The sequence below is a fragment of the Phasianus colchicus genome, chromosome 1, assembly GCF_987193195.1.
Source record: "Phasianus colchicus chromosome 1, bPhaCol1.hap1.1, whole genome shotgun sequence".
Classification (NCBI taxonomy): Eukaryota; Metazoa; Chordata; class Aves; order Galliformes; family Phasianidae; genus Phasianus; species Phasianus colchicus.
In genome coordinates, this window is record NC_143436.1 from 14,456,253 (window position 1) to 14,480,753 (window position 24,501).

The 24,501-nt window shown below is 35.6% G+C and overlaps 1 protein-coding gene across 1 annotated transcript in view; it reads left to right on the forward strand.

The window, feature by feature from the left end:
* KMT2E (lysine methyltransferase 2E (inactive)) overlaps positions 1-24,501 on the forward strand; it is a 53,424-nt gene that overhangs the window by 17,531 nt on the left and 11,392 nt on the right. The window contains 16 exon segments of the mRNA XM_090135779.1: positions 4,228-4,339; positions 4,872-5,101; positions 6,034-6,114; positions 7,102-7,160; positions 11,084-11,256; positions 12,441-12,479; positions 14,155-14,367; positions 15,576-15,706; positions 16,797-16,914; positions 17,074-17,183; positions 17,678-17,939; positions 19,805-19,903; positions 21,100-21,264; positions 21,972-22,280; positions 23,208-23,462; positions 23,634-23,778. Of these exon segments, the coding sequence (XP_089991905.1) occupies positions 4,228-4,339; positions 4,872-5,101; positions 6,034-6,114; positions 7,102-7,160; positions 11,084-11,256; positions 12,441-12,479; positions 14,155-14,367; positions 15,576-15,706; positions 16,797-16,914; positions 17,074-17,183; positions 17,678-17,939; positions 19,805-19,903; positions 21,100-21,264; positions 21,972-22,280; positions 23,208-23,462; positions 23,634-23,778 (2,501 nt within the window).

The window sequence follows — 24,501 nt, forward strand, 5'->3', positions numbered from 1 at the left end:
TATAGACAGCATACGTACAGGCTTTGCTTTGGAGTATGTGCTGTCCTAGTAATCTTACTCCATTTAAGAGGGGAATGTCTTTTCTTCAAACTTCAAAGCAAATTTGTTATGCAGTTAAAAAAAGAACTCTCAAACAGCTTTTTAAATGCCTGTTTCTTTTCTCTGTTTCCAGTTGTGTGAGCTTAACTCCACTAACATAGGCAGTTGGAGCCATTTATCTGAAGGAAACCAAGAATTCTTACTTTGAAACTTAATGGTGCATTCAAGTTTACAAAATTGTTTTGTTGATGTCTATTTCATATCATGGACAGTAATTTTCTTGGTGCAGAAAACTCTACAAGTCTGTGTTAAGTAATTCTACTAATTGTAATTGAACTGTAATTGTAACAGTAATTGAACTGTTCACACTCTCTCTGTTATTTTGTGTGCGTGGATTTCTTCTATGTTTAGAGAAGAGAAGGTCTCCATTCCTGAGGTTACTGACATTTTTTGCGGATGCAGCAAGCCATGTTGAAATTAGAGTAAATACATGTAATTGTCAGTACAAACATGATCGTTCACTGTGTTATTTGCTTGGTGCTGTGACATGAAGACCTGATTAGGTACTGCTGTTCTTCAGATGTTAAGTGACTGGTGGCAATTAGATTCATTAATGTAATATGTAGTTGCACGATCAGCTTATCTTGATATGAAACGACTTCATTGTCTAAAGAAATGTGACACAAAACTGTGTCCCTAACAATTTTCACAGTTTTTACCCTTTTCTATCGCTGTCTGTCTGCCTTAAATGTACTTTTTGTGTTTTTTTTCAATGGATATGTTGGGTATTGATTGTATTTATAGTGGTTATAATGAGTTGTGGGGTTTTCCCAAGTGGGAAGGCTGTGTTAAACAAGTGGTGCTGAGTTGTTTGTTCTCTAGGTAGCTGTAAGCCCATCAGATGAGTTTGGCTAAATGAAGTGTCTTGAAACTCAAAGTGCTGGCTGCTTCTCATACAAAATACATTGCACTCCTTTATCTTAGCTGACCTTCAGCCAGACATCACTCAGGTGAGCTGGTGCAAAGGGGAAACAAACCCAAATTCTAAGAAAAATTACATCAGTTAAACTAACGGATGGCAGTTTGATACTGAAGCACACTTGGAAGCAAGAGATTTCGTTTGGAGTTTCTGTTAGCTAAGCTTTTGAATGTGGGTGGGTAGCTTAGCCTTAGGATATGGAAACTTCAGTTTTATTGAGATTCTTTTCTGTTTGAATACCTGGAATTCTGTGAAGGTGATTGATATCCCCAGGTGCTAAGGACTGATCGTATTTGGAGTGTTCAAAATCCACCCTCGCTTCTTTTGTAATTTCTGCTCAGTCAGTAATGAAACAGTGTTTGAAAGCAATAAGGGGAATTTTTTAAAGGAGAATTTGCTGTTGCTTGGAATGGCTTATAATTGATTCCCTTAATATAGGTGAACGTAAGGTCTGATTTTAACTGTCTGGTTTCATGTGTTAGTTATTTAATTTTTGACTAATGCCACCTGCTGGCAGCATGCAGAATGTTTTTTTTCAGTTTGCATTGTACTTTTAAATATGAACACTAGGGAATGATGTGAACATGAGTCTTCATCTGCAGAGTTAAAAGTTGTTTAAGAGACATCTTTAACTCTTTTTTTTCAAGTTCAAGGGTGTTTTTAAATAATTTGAACCCAGAAGAATCTTTGCTTTTTTAAAAAATAGTCCTTGCTGTTGTTCTTGGTTGGTTTGTTGTTTTTTTTTTAATTCTGAATATTTAGCATGGTTGTGAATTGCTAATCGATACACATTCAGTCTCAAATGAAAGTTGGGCTTTTGGGTTTTGGCTCTGCACTCTGTGTTCTCCAGGTCTTAGGATAGTTGGAGATAATGGATTGCATTTGTTTGTCTTCTGTATTTCCTTTTTAGAAGCTTAATTCTGCTTTCCACAACTGCTTTCATCTAAATTTTAAAGGCTTTACTCTTCAGTGGTTTATAATTTTCTAGCTTAGGTAGAAATAGATTTAAGGAAGTAGGGTGTACTGTCTTGCTCTATATTTTTCAGGAGTACCTTTTTAGTTTTGTTGACAGTTAATGACATACATGTGACCTCACTTTTTAGGACATTCTGGTATTTTCATTGAGTGCTCCCATGTCAAAGCAGCTGGTATTTAGGTCGTGGTAAGATGGATTTATTTATTTCCAATTAAGAAAAATCTCCTAAATTAATGACAGTACTGCTTAAGGACGAACTCCCCACTAGCCTGTATGAGTAAACCCTCCTGCTCTGAAAATGGAGGTTTTTATTTTCCATATACTCAAGAAAACCATCTAGGTTGAGCTTGGAACCCATAGTGGGTGGACATGGAACCATGGTTTTGCGTTTCCAATTCAGTGAGTGGTGAAGAATAACAATGGAAGCAATACAGTGATTGAGACTCTCTTGAATTGGAGAGGAAAAAAGAGAATTTCTATTTTAGACATCATGGATGAAAGGTCAGCTTCTAATCCACTGGCATTTAGATTGGCAAGATCATCAGAAGGATTACCTAGATGACATTGATGGTGTGTAGTTACTGCATAGGTGTATTGCATGTCAGTATATGGATAGTCATAATGGAAAGGGAGATCTATAGGAAAAATTGTCTGTCCAACTGGTGTCTTTTTTTCTTTATTGTGTTTGATGAATATCCTCCTCTTTCCCCCACCCTTCGTGGTGACTGTGAGAAACATTCGTGTTTTTTAGAAGATTTTTTTTCCCCTTTGGACTTCATTAACTAACATTCTCACCTATGGGTAATTTTAACAAGTGTTTCTTTTTACACTGTTTTATTGTGTAGTAGTATCACATAGGGAAAAGCTAATGAGAAGCAGGCTGCTTAAGATATTAGTAGGACACCTGCAAGTAGATAGAATAATGATCTGTATTGTTACCAGGAAGAATAATTATATTTTTACAAAAACATTAGCAACAAGTGGGAGTTGCTGCTGTTCTCCTCCATCAGCCTAGTATCACCTCATGGCAGAACAACAGCAACAAAAAGCTGTCTTCAGTATCTTAGAGTATGAAGAAAAATGCACAGATTTTCGAATTAGCAGTGTTCAGAACAAGCATCTTTATTTTAAACATCGATTCAAGGAATTACTGAAGTATTTGTGATGGGAAATATATTTGATGTATAACAAAGCTAAATTTAGAAAAGAAATTAGCCTTGATTTGTATTGTGAGTCAAAAGCCATTTCAGTTTCTTAGATAGAGATATTTTGTTCTGTCTCATTGTGAAAAATAAATTATTAATGCATTTAGGTAACTGCATTCATTTGGAGTTTGTACTTGTTTATTTGGGTCATGGGGGTTAAAAAAAAAATAAAAGCTTCAGGATGCTGACATAAATGTAACTGCTGAGAAAAGGTGTGATTTGTTGGACTCAAAGATTGCTATTTTAGTATTCCTTTACCTTTCTCATCTTGTGTTGTAATTTAGATCATGTAAGCGGTGGGTTGATGATTACAACCTTTTACTGCAAAGCATTATCTAGCAATTTTTTCAGTTTTTTCTTTCCAGCTAAATATAATTTGGTAACTGTTTTTTGTTTCATTTTTAATAAATAAATTTGCCTTAAGATTTCTGTTTGTAAAAAGAGCTGGTTTGTGAAAATGTTGAGAATGATGCACTGGTGCAACCACTAGGTGTCATTGCAGAACTTAGTAGCATTGCAGCTGGTGCTGGAGCTGTATCAATAAGTTTACAATTCTGTGTGTATTGCTGCTTCCTTCTCTTGTCATTAAGCTAAACTCCTTTATTTAGCTTTTATTACAGCTTAATAGATCCTTGACAAAATGCATAATATGTTTTTCTGTTTCATAAGCCAAAATTGTGGGTTATATTAAGTGATTTAATGTGGACTTTTTTTTTTCCTTCAAGGAAGATTTTGTAACTACAGAGGCATAAGTTCTTTGTACCTCTGAAAGCTTCTTTTTAGGTGAAAATTGTTTTCTCTGAAAGGGTAAACAAATATAGAGTTGAATGTTTTTTTCTTTTACTTTTTTCCTCCCCAACTTTTCCCTCTATCTATTTGCATGCTCCTTTTTAACAGGAGGAGCAAGTAATTACTTAGCAGCAGCGAAACAAGCGCATGAAGGTTATTCATGTTATATTAGTTTACACACTTTAATATTTACATTTATTAGTATAACTGTTCGTTCTTCTTCTGATTTGATTTTGCAGACCGGAATCTGTAGAAGCTAGCCCTGTGGTAGTTGAAAAATCGAACAGTTATCCGCACCAGTTGTATACCAGCAGCTCGCATTCACACAGCTACATTGGTTTGCCCTATGCAGTAAGTTTCACAGTAGATATTGTATATAAATAGATAATGTAAAATCTGCTGTTCTAACAAATGAAAATGTTGGTTCTTGCTTACAGTTTTGCATTTTATTGAGGTCTGGGTAAATTGACTAAAAGTGGTTGATTGGAAACTCAATACAGAACATAGTTTATGAAAAATACAGATTGATAGACTGGTTTGGGTTCCAAGGGACCTTTAAGATCATATAGTTTCAACCCCCTGCTATAGAGAGGGACACCTCCCTCTAGATCAGGTTGCTCACAGCCTCATCCAGCCTGGCCTCGAATACTTCCAGGGAGGGGGCATTTACAGCCTCTCTGGGCAATCTGTTCCAGTGTGTCACTACCCTCACAGCTGAGAAGATAGATAACCAAGAATAGACAATGACAAAAAAAAAAAGTATGAAGTATGAACAAATGCTTAGATCTTCAGAGACTTTTTATGAAGTTAATTCTTCTAGTTTGGCTTAAATAACCATCAAAGCACATGAATACTTACAACTTACCTTTCAAAACCAATCTAGGACCATAACTATGGTGCTCGGCCTCCTCCAACGCCTCCAGCTTCTCCTCCTCCATCAGTAGTTATAAGCAAGAATGAAGTAGGCATATTTACCACTCCCAACTTTGATGAAACCTCCAGTGCTACTACCATCAGTACATCAGAGGATGGAAGCTATGGAACTGATATTACCAGATGCATTTGTGGCTTTACACATGATGATGGATATATGATCTGTTGTGACAAATGCAGGTAATGAATATTAAATGCGTCAGGAAGGTAAAAATGACTTAGAACTGCATTGTAATATTAAGTGCAATTAAATAGTCATTTAGCTATGTTGATTAATAGAAAAGAAGACATTTCCTTCATCAGAACATTACTTGAAAATCGTATGCCTTTCTAATAGGCAAAGTAGTTGATGAAGGCCAGTGAGTTTATCACACCTTATTCCTGTCTGTCTTAACTATTCACGTCAGTTTGTTCATGCCTTTATTTGTGTATTGTTACTCCAGTAAGGATTTTATTATTCTGGAGCAGGTATCTGTCTGGTACTTTCTCCAAGTTGTTTGTTATTATGACAGAGTAAAAATCTGCATGTACCAAGTAATAATAAAACATGTTGGTAAATTAGGTATGTGTAAACCGAATAACTTGAAGAAAACAAGATGATTGGTCATAAACCTCTCAAATATCAGTTTCTGTGTGCATCATCTTTCTGATAAGAACTCTTAATCTTCACAAGAGTTGACTTAGTCTTTCCATAGTTACTGAAATTCTTAAACCTAGCAGTTTCTTATTTTGGAAGCTGAAGTTAAATGTTTAAACTTCTGTGTTCATGTTTAAGTACCTGTTTCGGCATACTAATGTTGAGTGGGTGCTAGTAGATTTCTGGATTCTGGAAAGTTGAGCTTTGGGACTTCCAGTAAACAAATTGGTGTTGCTTAATTGCATATTTTTGAAATAATATCTACAGCTAATCACAACATTGATTTGGGCCTCGTTCACCTGGCTGCATGTATAACAAGCTTGTTTGTTTTCAGTGATCCTTAATTCTGGTAACCTTTACTATTATTTTAAATCTTGTTTTTAATCTTATTATAAGATCACAGTAAAAAGATGTGCACACAAAGTTTCTAAAGTTTTGCTTAAAATAACTAAAAGTTTTGGGTTTTGTTTTTTAGTGTCTGGCAGCACATTGACTGTATGGGAATTGACAGACAGCATATTCCTGACATATATCTGTGTGAACGTTGTCAACCAAGGTGAGTAGTTCAATGGTTTTGAACTCCAGATAGCTAGAAGAAGTGGAGAATATTTCAGAAAAAAAAAAAAAAAACAAACAAAAACATAACAGAATAGATGGAGGTATGTTTCGGATGCAGGTGATCATACTGATATACATTTCCATGTTCTCCTGGATTGTTTTACCGTGCTAGCTGACAGTGATAAACACTTGAAACACTTATTGCCATAGCAGCATCTCCTGGATTTTGTCTGTCAGCCTGAGAAAACTCATTCTATCTTTTGTTTCATTACTGTCAAACGTGGGGGATTCTTTACAGGAGCTCTTTCAGGTTGTTAACTGATCCATCAGTTTTGAATACGTTTCTGGGTATCATTCCAAAATGCTGCAGTCCTTGCTTCAAAGATTTCTTGCTCTGAAATAGATACCTTTTATCCTCCTTCTCAAACTAGAAGTCATACAACAAGACTATGAAGGCATTTTGTTTTGTGTGGTAGGAGAATGGTACCTGACTAATGATAGTTGCCCTGTGACATACAGCATAAAATGCTTTCTTTAGTTACATTGCAGATTGTCAGTTACACAGTGAATAAGAGACCTGTGTTCAGAACACATTTAATTACAAATAAATGATTTTTTTCTTCTGACAAAATGTTTGAGCCCTGTCATCTTAGGATCTTATATCGTAATGATTATTTAGATCTGCAAGAAAATGGTTTAATGCCTGCTTATTTATAATCCATGGGCCAACAGTCAATCTTTTTTCTGAGCTACCTCCATTTTCAGTATGTTTTTGAAGTGATGTGAGTGCTGCCCTTTACTTTGCATTACAGTGGAATGAAGCAGTGCAACATTTACGTTTTCATGAGTATTTAAACTCTCAGTTTGTATACAGTTTATTCTGTTATGGTCACTGGAAAATAGAAACAAGAAGTCTGCTATAATTCTTGGATGTGTGGATCCATAAATGTAAAGCATGGAGTAAAATTTATTTCTTTAATTTCAGGAACTTGGATAAGGAAAGGGCAGTGCTATTGCAACGGAGGAAAAGGGAAAATATGTCAGGTGGGTAAAACTTAAACTTTTTTTCACTAAAGATTGTAAAATAACTTCAATTGCATGGACTTAAGAGTGTGTACACAGTTCTCTGCAATTTTGACTGCATTCAGAATGTAAGGTTCAGTGAATCTATTTCTTATAGGTTATAGATTATAGATTCTTGTATTTCTTTCCATTTATAACAACGTTATATCAGAATAGTTGAAGTTCCAAGTGCTTCGATAAAAGATGTCATCCCTGTTGGGTTTTGTTGTTGTTGTTGTTGTTTTCCTTATTGCTGCAGAGAAATTCAGTCTGAGCCTTAAGATTTTATAAAAATGAATGTAGCTTTTATAATCATAAGAATACTTTGAGCTACTAAAAATAGATGGGAAAGTTTGAGGTTTCTTCTGGGTTAAGAGAGGGGTTACTGGGTTTGTTATCTCTGGGGGAAAATGACTTCATTGCTCCGTCATTTCTTCCTTAACAGTGTACACTTACATCCTAATACTGACACCTTAAAACCGTTCTACTGCTGCTAATGTTCCTGACGAAAAATAAAATAACTAAATGAGCTTTAAAACGATATAGCGTAATTGTGAAGGAATCCTAACTCTCATTTGGTGGCTGTGTGTATTGGTATTTTTGTCAACTACAAAAATTAATACAAGTTTTTATTGTTGTAGTACCTTTTCCACCTCTTTGTTTTATGCAATTTGCTCTCCTTTTATAGAATTGGAAAGCTCAACTGATGTTACTTGTCAGGAGTTCTGTCCAGCTATTGCCAAAATGTGGCATGCTTTTGGTTGTCAGGTGATTACTTTGAAGCTGTTACAGAAGCCCTAACGTAGGAGATGATCTCTGTTCTGTAATTTAAGATGTTTTACTTCCAAATGCTGTCTCTGAAGTGTGGGGGTATGTGCAAGCTGCTTTTGACAGTTAAAGATGTTAATAACTTATTTAGAGCACCACTATTATTTTCGGTTTTACCTGCTTTCATTTTTACAAAACAGAACTTACTTTATAAAAGTTTTAACTGAAATGCTAGGTATTACAGATTTATATATATTTTTTTAGAGTTTAGAATGTGTTTTGTGCTTATTTTAACAGTAAAGCAAATACATTTGTTATATATTAAGTGGTATGATGACACTGTGAAGTTAAGTTTGAATTCATGTACAGTACAGTAGAAGTCAATGTTCCATGCTATTTAAGTAATCTCTTTGGATTTGTGGTTACACTGTGATCATTTGCAGGAATAGAGGTAATCAGAATCTTACGTAGGAGCTGAAGTTTGACTTGATCCTTAGTCCTGATCAGTCTTAAATCCATTCTGTGCAGTTAATAGGAAAAAAAATTATATGGTTAATCTTAAGTATCAAAACAGAGTAAGCCCCACACTTCTGATCCTGTTTAGGCTGTGACTTAGTGTGTGTGCTATTAATAATTGTAATTTACAGTACATAATTAGAGAGCAGGCATCCATTAATTTCTGGTTAATTTTCATTCAGCTTGGCTAAATGTACTACTTGTGTTTGTTGATATTAAGTGGTTCAGTAAAGCTTAAAGTAATTCTATGTATGAATAGTTTACCATGAGACACCAGTGAAAATAGCCAGTTTCAATGTATGATATCAAATAGGAAGAGCAAAAAAGCTCTGTTGATTCAAGTGGCTCTATTAATGAAAGTATTTGAAAGCAGCAGAATGTTGCTTGTAACTTGGTGATAAGTTACAGGTGTTTGATGAAAGTCAGGGTTGCTCTACTTCTGTGCTCTTTGAGTATGGTTATAGTGTTTTTGAAGTTTGCACATAATATAACTTTTCATTTAGATGTGAGAATACAAAGTAATGGTTTTTATTTTAATGATTTCTAAAGTGTTGCTGAGCTCAGCTCTGTTCTGTCTAGAGCTAAACAGTGAGGAGAAGAAATAGATCAGTTGTTTTACTTCAGGAAAAGAGTTTTTAGGAGTATCACTTGTGTGTGGCACCAAGGGGTGAGTTTTGTGTGTTCACCTTTCTTTCTTGGAGCATCCAAGCAGTCAATCCCTAGTTCTGGTGCTTGCAGTTGTTTGTGGTGGAGTTTGGTTTGTTATTCTGGTATAAACATGTAATATTGCTTGCTGTGGATTAGATTGCTTCCTGTGAATCAGTGGAGTGTGTGTGTGTTAACTACTTAGTTATTTGCATCAAGGATGGGTTTTTGTATTTTTAAACATACAGTTTCTAGATCTATTACTTGTTCAAGGATGTTGCTTCAAGCTGCCTGGTCTTTAAAGTGGTGCTGATATACCACTTACTGCTTATGGAGGGAAGAGTCTGGGCCCATAATTTTCTGTGAAACTTCTGCAGTGTCTGTACCATGTCTTCCATGCTACAAAATCTTTCCTTAGAGCTCTGCTGAGGCTCTTCAAAGTGAAAGCAAGTTATGTAGGTTAGGAAGGAGCGTGTCAAAACAACTCTGTGTAATTGTATGTTCAATTGAGGTAATTATTCTTTACAGAAAGCTAGAGCACAGTATAGATAGGCAACAACAATAGATAGCATTGTACTTCTCTGGGGAATATGGTACTTTGTAGGAGCTTTTGTTTGCTTATTTATTTCCTTTGATATAATGATGCTGTGGGCATTCATGTCTGAAATACAACATTGATGATTTCAAAGTTGCCTTGAATTTTCATTTATTAACTGTTGTTTAATCTGCTATACATGAAAATCATTATTTGGTTAGGCTTCTTCATTTTTTTTCAATACTGGTTCATAAAATAGTCCCAGTAGAGATGGAAACAAGTTAAGAAAACATGATCAGCTTGTAAAACGTCAGTATGCCCGTATCATCTTACTATAGGTAAGGTATGCTTATTTGCCTTATAGACTTTAAAAAAAGAACCAGTGTAGTAAAACTGGATTGCTTACTATTGTGCAGAGAGTAATCCTGTTTAAGGAACGTTGTGATCAAGAAAAATCTTGAGTAGCTGGATCTCTTTACAGAGCTGTCGAGTGTACTGATTAAGGCAACACATCCTTTAATCTCAAAGACTTCTCTCTGCGCTTTTAAGTATTTGTTAAGCCTTCTGTGCAGCTTCAAAAAGCCTTGCTTAGTGTGAAATGTATTTAATGAAGGCTGAATATTTGAAAAGCTGCTAAAATGTGAGAAGTCTGTAGTAAGCACTTGTAGTCTCCTATCTGTTTGTACCATCTCCCTTCCAATCCTCCTCACACTGACAGATCTAGGGTAATCCTGTTTCAGGTCAGGAAATGTATTTACCTGATACAAGTGATGATGTGTGCTAAATTTCATACTTTAGCTTTTAGCTTGTGAACAGCACGATGAAAATTTGCATCAGTTTGTGTACAGTCTTGTTTTAACAAAAGTAGTAGACACACCATTTCTCCTTGTGGGGAGTAGCAGCATGTTATTGTTAGGAGATTTTTTTTTTAAGAGAAAAGGCTTTCAGCCACATTGACATACTTAAAAGGACACATAACAGTAAAAATTTCATCTGGACGTGACTGATTAATAGGATTTTAAAAGAAATGCTGGGCAGGTAATAATTTTCATCCCTTTTAGACTACCATCATTCAAGAGAATCTTGGAACCATATTACAAGTACAGGCCAGGTATATAGATGAATGAGCTGATGAATAATATTTTGCTTTTTTTTGTTGTTGTTGTTTCAATACTAATGTTGCTTAAAATGAAATACCATACAGTAATGCCATTTAAAAAGTTGAATTAGTGTGATATTTTTTTTCTTACCTGGTATGGCAAATGCCTGCTGATGACCAACTTCTCACAGGTTCATTTTCAGGCTGTTACAGCTGTTGGTAAACTTTGCATACAAGTACTTGAAGTATTTGACAGCATATGCCTTTTGCTTTTAAAAGAAGTTACAGAGCAACTAGTTAATGTTCTTTCTGATTGCTTATAAACTGTTCTTTGTTTTAAAGATGGGGATACCAGTGCAACAGAGAGTGGTGATGAAGTTCCTGTGGAACTGTATACTGCTTTTCAACACACACCAACTACATTTACAATAGCTTCTCCAAGAGTTACAAAGGTCAATGATAAGAAGAGGAAAAAAAGTGGGGAGAAAGAGCAGAACATAACAAAATGTAAAAAAGTAAGTGAATCTGATTTCTCTTTTTGTAACTGTTACAAATCACAGCTGTGTGACATCTCTTATCAGGAGACACTGGTTTTAAAATTCAGGCCATTGTTACTAATAATATTTTACTACCAGGGTTACATTAACATGCAACAGAGCATTACATTTCACAGTCTTCCCTTGTTCCCCCCTCATAAATTCAAAGTGAGATGTACAGCTGTGATGGTTGAATTTTATAATTGACACAGAGTTTGTAAGGAGGAATTGCATTTTGCTGCACCATTTAATACAGCTAGAAGGGGGGCAGAGCAGGCTTCAGGTAACCAAAGAAGAATTCTGTGTCTGAAATCTTGAGTTGTGGTGATTTATGTTCAAAAATGTTTTCTGCCTGATGAGACGTATGTCCATTTATTTGAGTTGAAATTGTGTGGAAATGTGCTGCTGGGGTTATCTAAAATAATTTGGTAAACAGTGTATAGAGACAGTACTGTTTAGATGTGAACAATATTTTCTCAATGTGAGGCAGTGAAGTACATGGCATTTCCTAAAGCAGTGAGTTGCTTTCTGTGGTTAAACTTCACTGGCTTAGCTGAGAATTCTGTCCTTCGGAAGTGAGAAATGGTTACTGGTATCCTTTTGGAGATCTTAAGTAATGTTTCCTTTTGAGTGAAAGATTCTGAACATAGACTTACTGCAACATATTATTCTGTTTTTATCTCCTGACATAGTATGAGAAGATTTAAAGAATGAGATTTAGATTTTTAGAGGAAAAATTAGTTTTATAGGTTCTCTGATAGCTGCTTCCTGCTCACTTCATCCCACTACCAGTGCAGTGAAGTATTTGGAGTATTCACACACTTTCCTGCTAAGTATGGAGCTGTTCAGTAAGTAATTCTGGAGCAGCTCTTTGTTGCATTGTGAAACTGCAGAAAATTATGCTGTAATATGAGAGGCAGGCAGAGTAGGTGCATAGTCTACTAGAACCAAAATCTAATGCACTTTTAGTTTGAAATGCTGATTTTAGTTTTTATTACGTTTTATTGGAGACAACTGCTGCCTTCCTGCATTTACATTGTAACTTGTCTGTTTTCTTGCATGCTTTACTGAGAATAGTCTGCAATGAATTGTTAATTGGTTTTGAATTCCTTAAGAGATTCTGTATTGCCACGTAAGAAAATAAACATATAATCTTTTTTCAGGCATTTCGAGAAGGATCCAGAAAATCTTCAAGAGTAAAGGTAATGTGATTTAATGATTGTTTTGTTTTGTTTCAAACCTTAATTGTACATTAATTTATGCATAACTGCAGATGTGCTTGTGATGCTTTGTAACACTTAAGTACTAAATTACTCTAATGAAGCTACTGCATGATTATTGTGGTAATTTTAAACTGAGATGAAAAGCTCATCTTTTTGTTCTACAGATTTAAGCGAAGTAGTGTAATTTTTTTTTTCTGAGAATATTTGGTTCTTGAGTCAATAAAATGTTCAGGGCACATCTGTGCTATATGAAGGGGAATGAAGTTGAGAATACATCTCATCTAAACCTTGTAGCTCCAACTCTGAGAGCTAAGTTAGCAGTTCTGCTCTGTCATACATAGGTGTATCTATCTGGTGGGACACTTCTTGCTAGGGCTGATGTAGTTAAAGGAATGGTGTTTGGGATGGCTGCTTTGCAAGATTTAAATGTTACAGCATTCTTAGTTTTATGTGGGAGAAAAACATGCATTGTGTGAAAGCTAGGTGTTTTCCACAGTTCATTCATCCTTGAGATAAATATCAGTAAGTGGGACACAACTGAGGCTTCAGAGATACGATTGCAACTTGCAAATATCAAGACAAAATCAGGAAATCAGAGGACAAAATCTCTTATTTTCGTTTGTTTTTGAATGTGGTGTATGTATGGTTCTGTTGCTTTTGTTTTTTTCAGTTTGCTTGCATCACATTTTTTTTTATGCTGTTTGTATGTACGGTTCCTGCAATGTACAAAATAAATATAATCAGTAACAGGTAAATTAAACTGCTGAACTACTTGCTGTTTTATTAATGTTTAATAGTGTCTCTGCTCAGGTGGATAGAAAAGGGAGCGTTGGCTGCTGCTGTCCGTAAGGAGCACTGGTTGGCTGCAGCCTGGCTGCTGTTTGTGAGGTCTGGAGGTACAATGGTACTTTCTTTAAAAGTGAAAGGACCCAGAGTGCTGCAGGGGGAAAAAATGTTTAGTGAAGAACAGGCAGGGGGAGAAAAATGATTGGTGCTAAGCTTCTAACACTAGTTTACAGTCTATGCACCTTAATGTATTAGTGATAGGCTTTGTAAAGATTAGCTAAGTGCAAAGCAGAAAAACATGGCATAACTCTTGAAGCTGGAAGGGGTTTATCGGATCTGTGTGTAATGGAATGGAAGCTGGTTTGCATATGTTCATAAAAATTGAGTAGGGAGAGAGAGATTTGATCTCAGTTCCTGCATGTATATTGCAGGAGGAGACAGTATCAGTCTTCATCCTCGTCCCACTAAAAACTAGAATCCCTGTTTAAGAGGAATGTATTCCTGAAGTTGGGCAATTTTTATGAAATGATGCAGTTTATAAAGGGCAAATATAATGCTATTGAATTCAGTGAAATGCTTTCAGTAATTCAGAACTTTAAACTGGACTTCCTACAAACTGTACTTCCCCTTTGTATACTGAAGGGGAAAGTACATGGAAGTACAGATTTGACAGGTCTTAATTTTCATAGGTACAACAAAGACAGAGCAAGGCTGCATTATAAACAAATTTAAATCAATGGCACACCTTTACCCTTCATTTTGTAGCATGTTGTAGACTTATTTTGTTGAGCTTACTAGTGGGAACATGTCTTTCAAAAAAATTTTTTTTTCTTACCTTATAATAAGTGATTGCTTACTTAATTTACAGGGCTCAGCTCCAGAGATTGATCCTACGGACAGTTCAAACTTTGGATGGGAAACTAAAATCAAAGCATGGATGGATCGTTACGAAGAGGCAAATAATAACCAGTACAGTGAAGGTGTTCAGAGGGAGGCACAAAAAATAGCTCTGAGATTGGGCAATGGAAATGACAAGAAAGAAGTCAGCACCAGCAATCTGATTTTCAAACCTCCAGTAGAGGTGAGGAGCTGTGCCATGTTTGTTATTGCTTGCTCTGTATTTGTTCTATGACCAAGATAGTCACTTACATTTATATTTGCATATCAATTTGCATAAATAGCTAAGATGCTATATTCAGACTGAAACATGAATTGTCATATAAAGTGCTTTTTTTGTGAAGAGCATAAAACATTAAACTTCTCTGCTCCTGCTTCTCTGATGTGTGAGGACTATCAGGTATGGTTAGAGTAGGAATAAATGTCAGAGTTTTTTTCTCTGTTCTGTACATCAATGTGTTAACAGTCCATGTTTTTCATAAGATGTGGTAAGTCAGTTCTGAATTTTTAGGTATTCAGATTAGAATATAACTTACTAGTTCATGAAAGATGTTTCTGGCAGTAGTGGGTATCACAACTGATGCTTGACTCTTGGGATGATGTAATTTCTAGTTTATAAAGAGATTGTGCATTGTCTTTTTTTTTTTTCTGTCCTTGACATCAGTTACTTAGCAGCTTAAAATCGGAGCTGTGTAATAGACCTTAGCATTTTGTAGCAGAAATCTCAAGGAGTAGTTACTGTAGCAGATTAATAGAAGCATCTTTGCTTCTTTTCCTCAAAGACGATCATGGCATATGGGACAGCCTCCTTAGAGGAATATCCCTGCTTACAGAGCCTTTTTCCTACATAGAGGCTACTTCCTTTTTGATTGGCGGTGACAGTTTTGAGAGGTGTGAGTTCACTAATTGTCAGGGTATGTATTGGTTTTTAATTAAAAGCCATCCTTTCATCTAAAGGTATGGAAATAAGGAATTTGCAAACTTTTCTAGGTTTCTTTATTATTCTGATATTTTCCTGTTCTGTTTTTTCTTGAATGAATATTGAATGTGTATATCTGCATGTTTTTGTTTTGATTTGAAGGAGTTGAAACCATGTACTACTGAGAGCTAAGTGTACTGAGGGTTATAATATACTTGAAGTGAGAACATCAGTGTGGTGTTTTCTCACCATACCATAATACAGGGCAATGACATTTCTTGAATTGAAGTTCGTAACTAGTTGCATTGGTAGGGGAACAAGATATTCCGATCAAATTAGTCTGCAGGTTTAATAGCAAGAAGAAAGTATTTAGTTCATATAGCGTTAATAGTTGTGAAAGTATAATCTGCTGTTAATTATAATGGGAAAAATGAAAGAAAATGAAATTCATAAATTAACTTCTGTCTTTATAGAGTTATGTGCAAAAAAACAAGAAAATTCTAAAAGCTGCCAAAGACTTGCCTCCTGATGCACTTATTATTGAATACAGAGGGAAATTCATGCTGAGAGAACAGTTCGAAGCTAACGGATATTTCTTTAAAAGGTTTGTTTATTCCAAATCTTTTAATAAGATGACTATTAGACACTTGTGGCGGACTTGTACCCAAGATGCAAGGGGGTCTTTATTACCTGTGATGTCTTGAGTTTTACTGTTGTCTGATTAAAAATAATTGCAGCTGGTATCTGGTTTCCCCCCTTCTCTTCTGAGCATCATTACAACTTTTTTTCAGGAATTATTTTCGTCTTTCTTTGTTCTCAGCTGGTTAAAGGATTCCCGTATTCTCATTTGGGAGTTGTGCAGTGTAAACCAGAGGTTGACAGGTTCTGCTGTCCTAAAATAATTCAGAAGGTAATGGTAAAGGCTTTCTTTTGAGAGAGATTTTCATTCTACCAGGCCAGGGACAGAACTGAATGTGGGTCAGCTTGGCCCTTTTCACTGCCATGGTTCTCTAGTTTGTGGATTACAGAGAAATGCAAATGCACGACTGCTTCCTTCTTCTGAACTATTTTCACCCCTACCATTAAATGCAGGGACACCCTGATAACGAGACATTGCAAGAAGCCTGTTGGAGAAGAGCGAGTGTAGATCTTTTGCTCAGTAAAGATGGAAGGCTTCCCAGGTATCTGCAGTAGCAGAAATACACCTTGGCAGAACGTTTAGATGTCCAGTTTCCTCAAGAGAGTTGAGTGCCAAGTGGTTACTATGGGAAATAGGCAGGGATGGGGTTTGTTTCATCTGTGTTTTTTTTTTTTTTGAGACAGCTCTGTGAGGCACCTACATTTCTACTGGAGTTTCAATTTAGAACTTGCTCTAAAAAAAGTTTATTAAGGACACTGAAGAATCTTAGCTTTGTGTCTTCCATGTTTAGTGCTTGCTCTGTTGCTATTCCTCCGTTTAAATCCTATGCAGAAGATTACATCCAGGACTGCAACTTAAGCTTTCAACATTCCAAGAATACAGTTAGGGAATGTACCTATTAGAGTAATGAAGCTTCAAACACTCATGGATGGTTCTGAGATTAATTCAGTGCGTCTCGGCAACATCATGATACAAAGATAACTAATGTAAGAAGTAGGTTGTATTTACAGTCTTTTAAAAGGGTAACAGTCTGGTTTTCTTGTCTGTTTTTCAGGCCATATCCATTTGTTTTATTTTATTCCAAGTTTCATGGGCTAGAGATGTGTGTTGATGCAAGGACTTTTGGAAACGAAGCTCGATTCATCCGGCGCTCATGTACACCAAATGCAGAGGTGAGCATTTACATGAAGTTAAATTAGCTTATGTTTACTTGCATGTTCTTTTCTTTTTGAAGTCCTACAACTGATAATTTGAACACTTATTATAATTTCTATGCAGTTTATGTTTAATTTTAATTCATTACGATAATGTGATAACTCTCTTATCTATAGGTGAGGCATGTAATTGAAGATGGAACAATTCATCTTTATATTTACTCCATCCATAACATTCCAAAAGGAGCAGAGATTACTATAGCATTTGATTTTGATTATGGAAATTGGTAAGTATATGAACATGTTATTCTGAAATACATAAAATACTTATCAAGTCGTGGTGTATTAAGGGGGGACTTTGCTTTTTATATTATTTATGTCCTTGCATGCTTTAATAATGTGATTTTGTACCTGGGTGTTCCAGGTAATTCTGTATGTGCACCTAAGTCCAGGAGCAGTCCATTTAGTTCACATGTTACTGCACAAAGCTGACACTTTTCTGTGGTCTTCTGATAAGTCAGCTTGGCTGAACAGAGTGCGTGTCTGGGTTTTCTCAGTGTTTAATTTGTAAATTGTTTACTGTCTTTGCAGAAATAAAGAACTTTCTAGTATGTTCTGGGCTATCTTGCGAAAGCTTGAGACAACTGATCTTCATATGCTTAGTTCACTTCAAAGCAGATGTTTAGTGTGAAATTTACCACTTACGTGACATAACGTTGTAAAGTACCATTGCTTTATAGCCTGATCAAAATATGCTTGCTTGCATTCTTTTTACTTGTAGTAAATACAAAGTGGACTGTGCTTGCCTCAAAGAAAATCCTGAATGTCCGGTTCTCAGACGTTCTGAACCTACAGAAAACATCAATACTGGATATGAAACCAGAAGGAAAAAAGGAAAGAAAGAGAAGGATGTTTCAAGAGAAAAAGAGACTCAAAATCAGAACATCACATTGGACTGTGAAGGAGCAGCCACCAAAATGAAAATCGCGGATAATAAGCAGAGGAAGCTCTCTCCCCTCAGGCTGTCCATTTCCAATAACCAGGTACTGACACAAAAAGGATAACAAAACAGAGCTTTTAAATACAGATAGTCTCCTTAGTGGTTACTAAAGTAATTTTAATGAGTAGAGAAAGGGGTATGTGGATTTATCAGAAAATGATGAACTAATTGTTTAGGGCTTTCATAATGTTTCCAGTTTTTCTTCATGTTTGATTGGATTAAAGTTTTTGGTTCCCTTATCAGTTTTAACCATACACTTTTTCCTCTGAATTTCTGTATGGATCTCTAATGTAAAAGACTCAAGTCATGTTTTCAGGAGCTCCCAGTCTTTCTTGAAATGCAAGTAATTAAAAAGCCACATTACTCAGAAATTCAGTCTATTAAACATAGCAGCAAATAGTGCTGCTTCTGTAACAAATCTAACTTCTGTCTGTCTTGTAAGCTGGTTAGAAGTCTAAATAGAGTTTGGAGGGTTGGGAGGGAAGAAGGTGAGTTTTGAAGTAAGTGTGGTAAAGCTAGATGGTAATACCATGGCAGTTTTAAGATCTGTCAGTTTGAAGGAACTATTGAGAGAGATCCATAGAATCAGTAGATAAAGTTTTGTAGAGCAGATGTTGAATTCTTCACGTGAGAAGGTGGTTACCATGGTAACTACCTTTGTTTTTGCTGGGAAAGTACAATTTAAACTTTTCTTGAATGTGATGGCTTGTGATGATATTTTACACAGAGGGAGAGAGAGTTTTTGTTCTAAGTGGGAGACACTTTGAACTTTTTATTTTTTAGTGCCAGTAGGAGTGAAGGTAATAACAGTGACAGGAGCATATTTACATTGCTTTAAAATGCTTGGAAGACCAGAAGGCATGGCATGTGACTGTTAAAAGAAAGAAAAGAAAAAAAAGGTCTGCAAAGGCACTATATAAGCCTTCCAGTGATTTTTTTTGTTGTTGTTTTTAAACAAATGATAACTGGTATTTGGAACCTTCTCCTGGGCTTCTCTGATAATATACAGTGCCTATACAGAGCAGTCACAGGAGACATCAGTGTTTTTCCTAACTGAACTTAAAACAGTAAGTGTTGTGAAAAGAATAAAGCTGTTAAATGTATCTAAATATAGAAACCAATCAATTAATACTTTTTTTTCCTGTCATGAAGTATATAATGTTAAGGTAAAAGAAAGCATATGGGAAAAATACTTGTCTTAAAAGTATATTTATATTAAATAATTTTATGTGATCGTTTTATCAAAAGGTAAAATTTATGTAAAAATAATGAACAGAAGACTCTTCTCAAAGTTACTGCTTGTTTTTTCTGAAATCACAAGGCCATTAGTAGTCAGCTAACTTAATATTTCTGTAGGTCATGGCAGTCATTAGACAGTATAGTGAGGTTGTGAATGAAGAATCTCACTTCAAGGGAATACACTTCTGAGCTAAGAAAAAATTCTATGCAATTATGGTAATATCTCGTTTGGCATGACAGTATGCATTGCATTGCACTAATGGATGTTTAATATAAAGCTCCCTAATTCTTTAACTGATAAAGAACTGGCTGGGTCAGTGGCCAGTGTTATTGCCCATGTCTCTGTTGGTTTGGAGATTTAATTTGGATAATTTTATTCTGGGGGTGGATGGGTGGGCATGGGACCCTAAAATTAAAATCAGTATGCTTAAGAAAAAAGATGCAGATGTCCGAAGCTCAGATTGAAAAATATTTAGTCAGATAGTTATGTTTATAGGTTTATGCAAAGGCACAAGTGGATCTTAGCTTTCTTACATTTTTGTCTTCATTTATTGGCTTGGTTACTTTTGAAGTTGTGATCTGAGGATTCTTAGTTCTGTGTAGCTTGTAGTTTTCCCTAGTTTGGAGGAGTAGCGGAGCTTCTATAAAGCAGTCATTTCCATCTTTCAGGAGCCAGATTTTATTGATGATATAGAAGAAAAAACTCCCATTAGCAATGAAGTAGAAATGGAATCAGAGGAGCAGATTGCAGAGAGGAAAAGGAAGATGGTAAGTTGGGAAGCAAGTAGCTGCCTAAAGTTGTCACTAAGGCTTAGTGACACCTGCTCTTCCCATGCTAACTGCTGCTTTCTGTAGGCTTCTAGAATCTAAGTATATATGAAGACAGATCCGTACATGAACTTCAGCTTAAAATTCAAGGCTTGCTATTTGAGTGAGCATTTCATGTGGCTTTATCATTGCTTTCTGACAAAAATCTGCTTTTATCTTCTTTTATTTTATGTGTATATATAACCTTTTATTGCCTTAAAACAAACAAAAAAAAAGATGTCTGTCAAAATAATTAGATTTTATTTTCTTTGCTCTTTTGTTATTGCACGTTATTTTTAATAGCTCTTTTATAAATAGCACTATAAATAGTAGTAATCCTTTTAGCTCCATCGTGAAGATTGTGAATAAGTTCAAATTTGCCTGTGTTGCACCAGTCAAACAGAAGTGGCAAAAACAAAACTGGGCTGCTCATTCACTCGTGAGCAATGTACTTATGGGCATTCTTTCCTTGAGACAAGCACGTGTTGCTCTCAGTGTGTTGCTGTTGAGCTGCGGGAATTTCAAATAATTAAAGCTTTAAATAGAAGCAGCCAAATTCCACAGCATCTGTACTGTCTTCAGCAGTGCTCTGCTCAGATATTTACCTCTGTAAAAGGACTAGGACTTGAATTATGGTTTGACAGAAAATGTAACTTCTGTGGGTGATGTGTCATTAACTTATTTTGAAATAGTGATTCTTCAATGCTGATTGCAGGTTTTGATATAGTTTGTGGCACTTGGAAAATTGAGTCAGAGGATAATGAAATTTTTTGTTGTGTTTATTCTGTATGTTTAGTGGTACTTAATCTTTCTGGTCATGAGTGACTCATTGTTTTTTAAATACTATACAAACAAGTAAGTGAGCCAATAATGTATGAGGCTAGCAATATAGTAAGAAGCAATTATTTCTAGCAAGTTCTTAAATCCAAAGCAGAACTCTCTTCCTGTTTGTCAGGATTGATGAGAACACAATCATTTCTTCGTAAGTCTGCAGTAATTGCAGTTACTCTAACATCTCCCTTTCCTTTGGGCTTTTGCTGAAATTGATCTGCATGTCAACATACATTGTACATGTTCTGAAGAAAAAAAAGGTCACTGTATTTACATATGTGAAAGATTGACTGAAATGTGATGACAATTATTGTTATATCCATCAGACAAGAGAAGAACGGAAAATGGAAGCTATCTTGCAAGCTTTTGCCAGATTAGAAAAAAGAGAAAAAAGAAGAGAACAGGCTTTGGAAAGGATCAGCACAGCAAAAACTGAGGTTAAATCAGAATGCAAGGAACCACAGATTCTCAATGACACTGAATTTATTCAGGTAGTTGTCTGAATCTTTATTTTAAGGCTAGATTTTAACATGGCACTGTTTATCTGTGTATTGAACCACACATAAAGATACTGGGGGAGTGTTAACAGATGCTCATTCTAGGCACAGGAGATGGTATTCATTAGACATCTTCTGTAACCAGTGGGAAAATACATGTTTTGTCAATAGGTTATTCAGAACAGGTTGTCTTTACTCTCTTGTTGCTGGTTACTAGTGCACTTCTGCCCTTGCAGATGTTTGCATGGCTTCTCAGTTTGGATTGTTCTGTCAGCTTTTGCTGTTAATTATCTTACAGAGCTAAGCTATAAATTTACTAGTAAATTACATCAGTCAGCTATAAATGAGAAAAACTATATCAAATTGAAAGATACTCTGATGTAAGCTGCTGATTTCTAGCCCACAGGTGAATGTGATATAGCAGTTACAGAAAATTGTGGTAGTTCTGACTAGTGACTGGTCTGTGTGAGTTACCTGATGCATCACTGCCAGAACATTGGGAGGAAAGTATGGGAAGTCTAACAGCCTGCCTTGAAGAAAGACAGAGATATTAACTATGAAGCATTTTAGTTGTAAAAATAGAAATGATATAAAGGCATATAATAAAGACATATTAAGAGGGAGCTTACAATTCCTTTTGAGAAAAGATATATAGCTTTGCATGTGTTAGATCCATTTACTAGATTGGTGTTTTGTACCAGGAACCAGCAAAGGAAGAAGCTGTCACTAAGCCTACCCCAGCCAAGGTTAATAGAGCTAAACAGAGAAAAAGCTTCTCTCGAAGCAGAACTCATATTGGACAGCAGCGTAGACGGCACAGAACTGTGAGCATGTGTTCAGATATTCAGCCATCTTCTCCTGATGTGGAAGTAACATCACAACATAATGAAACTGAGAATGCTGCACTGGTGGCTGAGCCAGAAGCAGAAACTGTTGTTACAGAAATGGTTACGGAAACAGAAGCTCCAGCACTTAATAAATGTCCTACTAAGTATCCTAAAACAAAGAAGGTATGTCTCTTAAGGGATGGGGAGAAAAAGATGGACTTCCATGGAGTTTTTAAAAGATTATAGGCAGCTGCCTCTGTATCTTAAACTATATATTATTTTTTTAAAAATTTTCTTTAAAAATTACACAGCTGCTCACTGATATTAATTATGATTTAAAAATTCTGCATTACATCCATTTAGATACTAAGTTTTAATACAGCTTTCAGCTCATTTTTGGAGCAAATGTTTTCTAAGGACAGTACTTTCTAAATGGACTGGATTTTGTGTGTGTATAAACATACAAAACTTAAGTAAAACTGTTAATTACAAGGGGGGGGAGGACATCGGTCAACTTTCCTTATTTTATTCATCATATGGTTTATAAGGTATCTTAGTGGCAGTAAACAGAATATCTCAAAGGAAATAATGAGCTTTCATTGTTTTTGAGGTGTCTCTTCTGCTAGTAATGCTCATAAAAGCTTAAAACCATCCATCTTACAACTAAGAAGGCAGTTTTTATCTTCCAGTCTGTATTGCAGAGGATGATTAAAGCTGCTTATTTTGAAAACATAAAAAAATTGAGTGTGAACCTCTTAAGTATTTCAAATACTTGCATGCATATTTGAGTTCAGTTGCTTTAGTTCTTGATCCCTGTTAATAGGAACTAAGATACACTGGCCTGTTCTTCAGAAACAGAAGAACAACAAAACCTCTGTTGTGTAGCACAGTTCTACACTGATTCCTACCATCGCCCAGTTAACTTCACCAAAGCCTTCCTCATGTTCTCAGTCTCATATACAAGGAATACTTGTATTCTTAAACTTGCAGCCTGGAAATTGTTTTCTGGTTTGTGTAATGGATGACTAGGTGAAGAATAAGATTAAAAACTGAAAGCTACTAATGAAAACATTCAAAAAATGCTTTTTTTTTTTTTTCCTCTTTGTGTAGCACTTGGTAAATGAATGGTTAAGTGAAAAGAGTGATAAGACAGGGAAGCCTACAGACAGTGTTTCAGAAAGGCCTCTGCGTATAACCACCGACCCTGAAGTTCTGGCTACTCAACTGAATTCTCTACCAGGTCTCACTTACAGCCCACATGTATACTCTACTCCAAAGCACTATATTCGTTTTACTTCACCATTCCTTTCAGAAAAGAGGAGGAAAAAAGAACCTGTGGAAAACATGACCGGCTCTTGTAAGAAGGTAATGCTTCTCTTCATTATGGTTCCCCATGCCTAATTACTTAAAAATAAGTCTTTATTTGCTTGCATGAATTCCAGCAGAGAAAAACTGCTTGGCAAGTGATTTGTAATGCATATTTCAGTGTGTATCTTTAAATTGTTAAGTCACTGATCTGAACTTATTTTATTACAGCGTTGGTTGAAGCAGGCTTTGGAAGAAGAAAACTCAACAGTGATTGATAGGTTTAATTCGCCATTGCTAGAGGGATCTAGAAGTCCAGCCATCAACGGTGAAAATAAAAGCCCCTTATTACTGAATGACAGCTGTTCCTTAACAGGTGAAGGTTCCACTAATAAAATTCATACAAGTTATGTCTGAGTAGGTAGATGTGGAGGACTGAAGTTTTTTAAAGCAATGAGTTAATGAAAATTCCAGCAATATTTGCCCTGTTTACTGATGTTTTGCCTTTTGGATTGTTGTTGGAAAGAAAAGCTCAGTTAAATAATTGTTGGTTTTATTTTCCCTCTTTCTTTAATGTATAATTGATACTAAACAAGTAACAACCATTTCTCATAGTAAACGTGGACATTCAGTCAACAAAAAGGCTAATGGTTTGGAGTATGATTATCAGGAAGAGGTTAGATTATACATTATTTGTACATGCTGCTAGGGTTAGATTTACTTTTAAATTCAGTGGCCCCATTGCATGTGGGAAAGTTAGTCAGCTTTTCGGGAATGATGGGAAATGGAAGCATGCTAGAAGCTAAACACAGTTTCTTAAGGATATGGAACATATTAGACGATGATCCCTCGAATTTCCACTTCTTAGGTAAACAATTGTATGGAAATATAAACAGTGCTTCCATTATCTTAGTGGAAAAAAAAAAAAACTAAAGAAAAAAATAGTGATTTCGGCTTCTCATTAATTATTCTTCAGGAATTCTGCCCACAAAGTGTTTGTCTTAGTAACGTTTGAATGTAGAATTTATAATTTTACTGCCTCAAGCGTTTAACTGGGATTGCTGTATTTATATCTCTAGCTTTTTTTCTGGTTTTAATG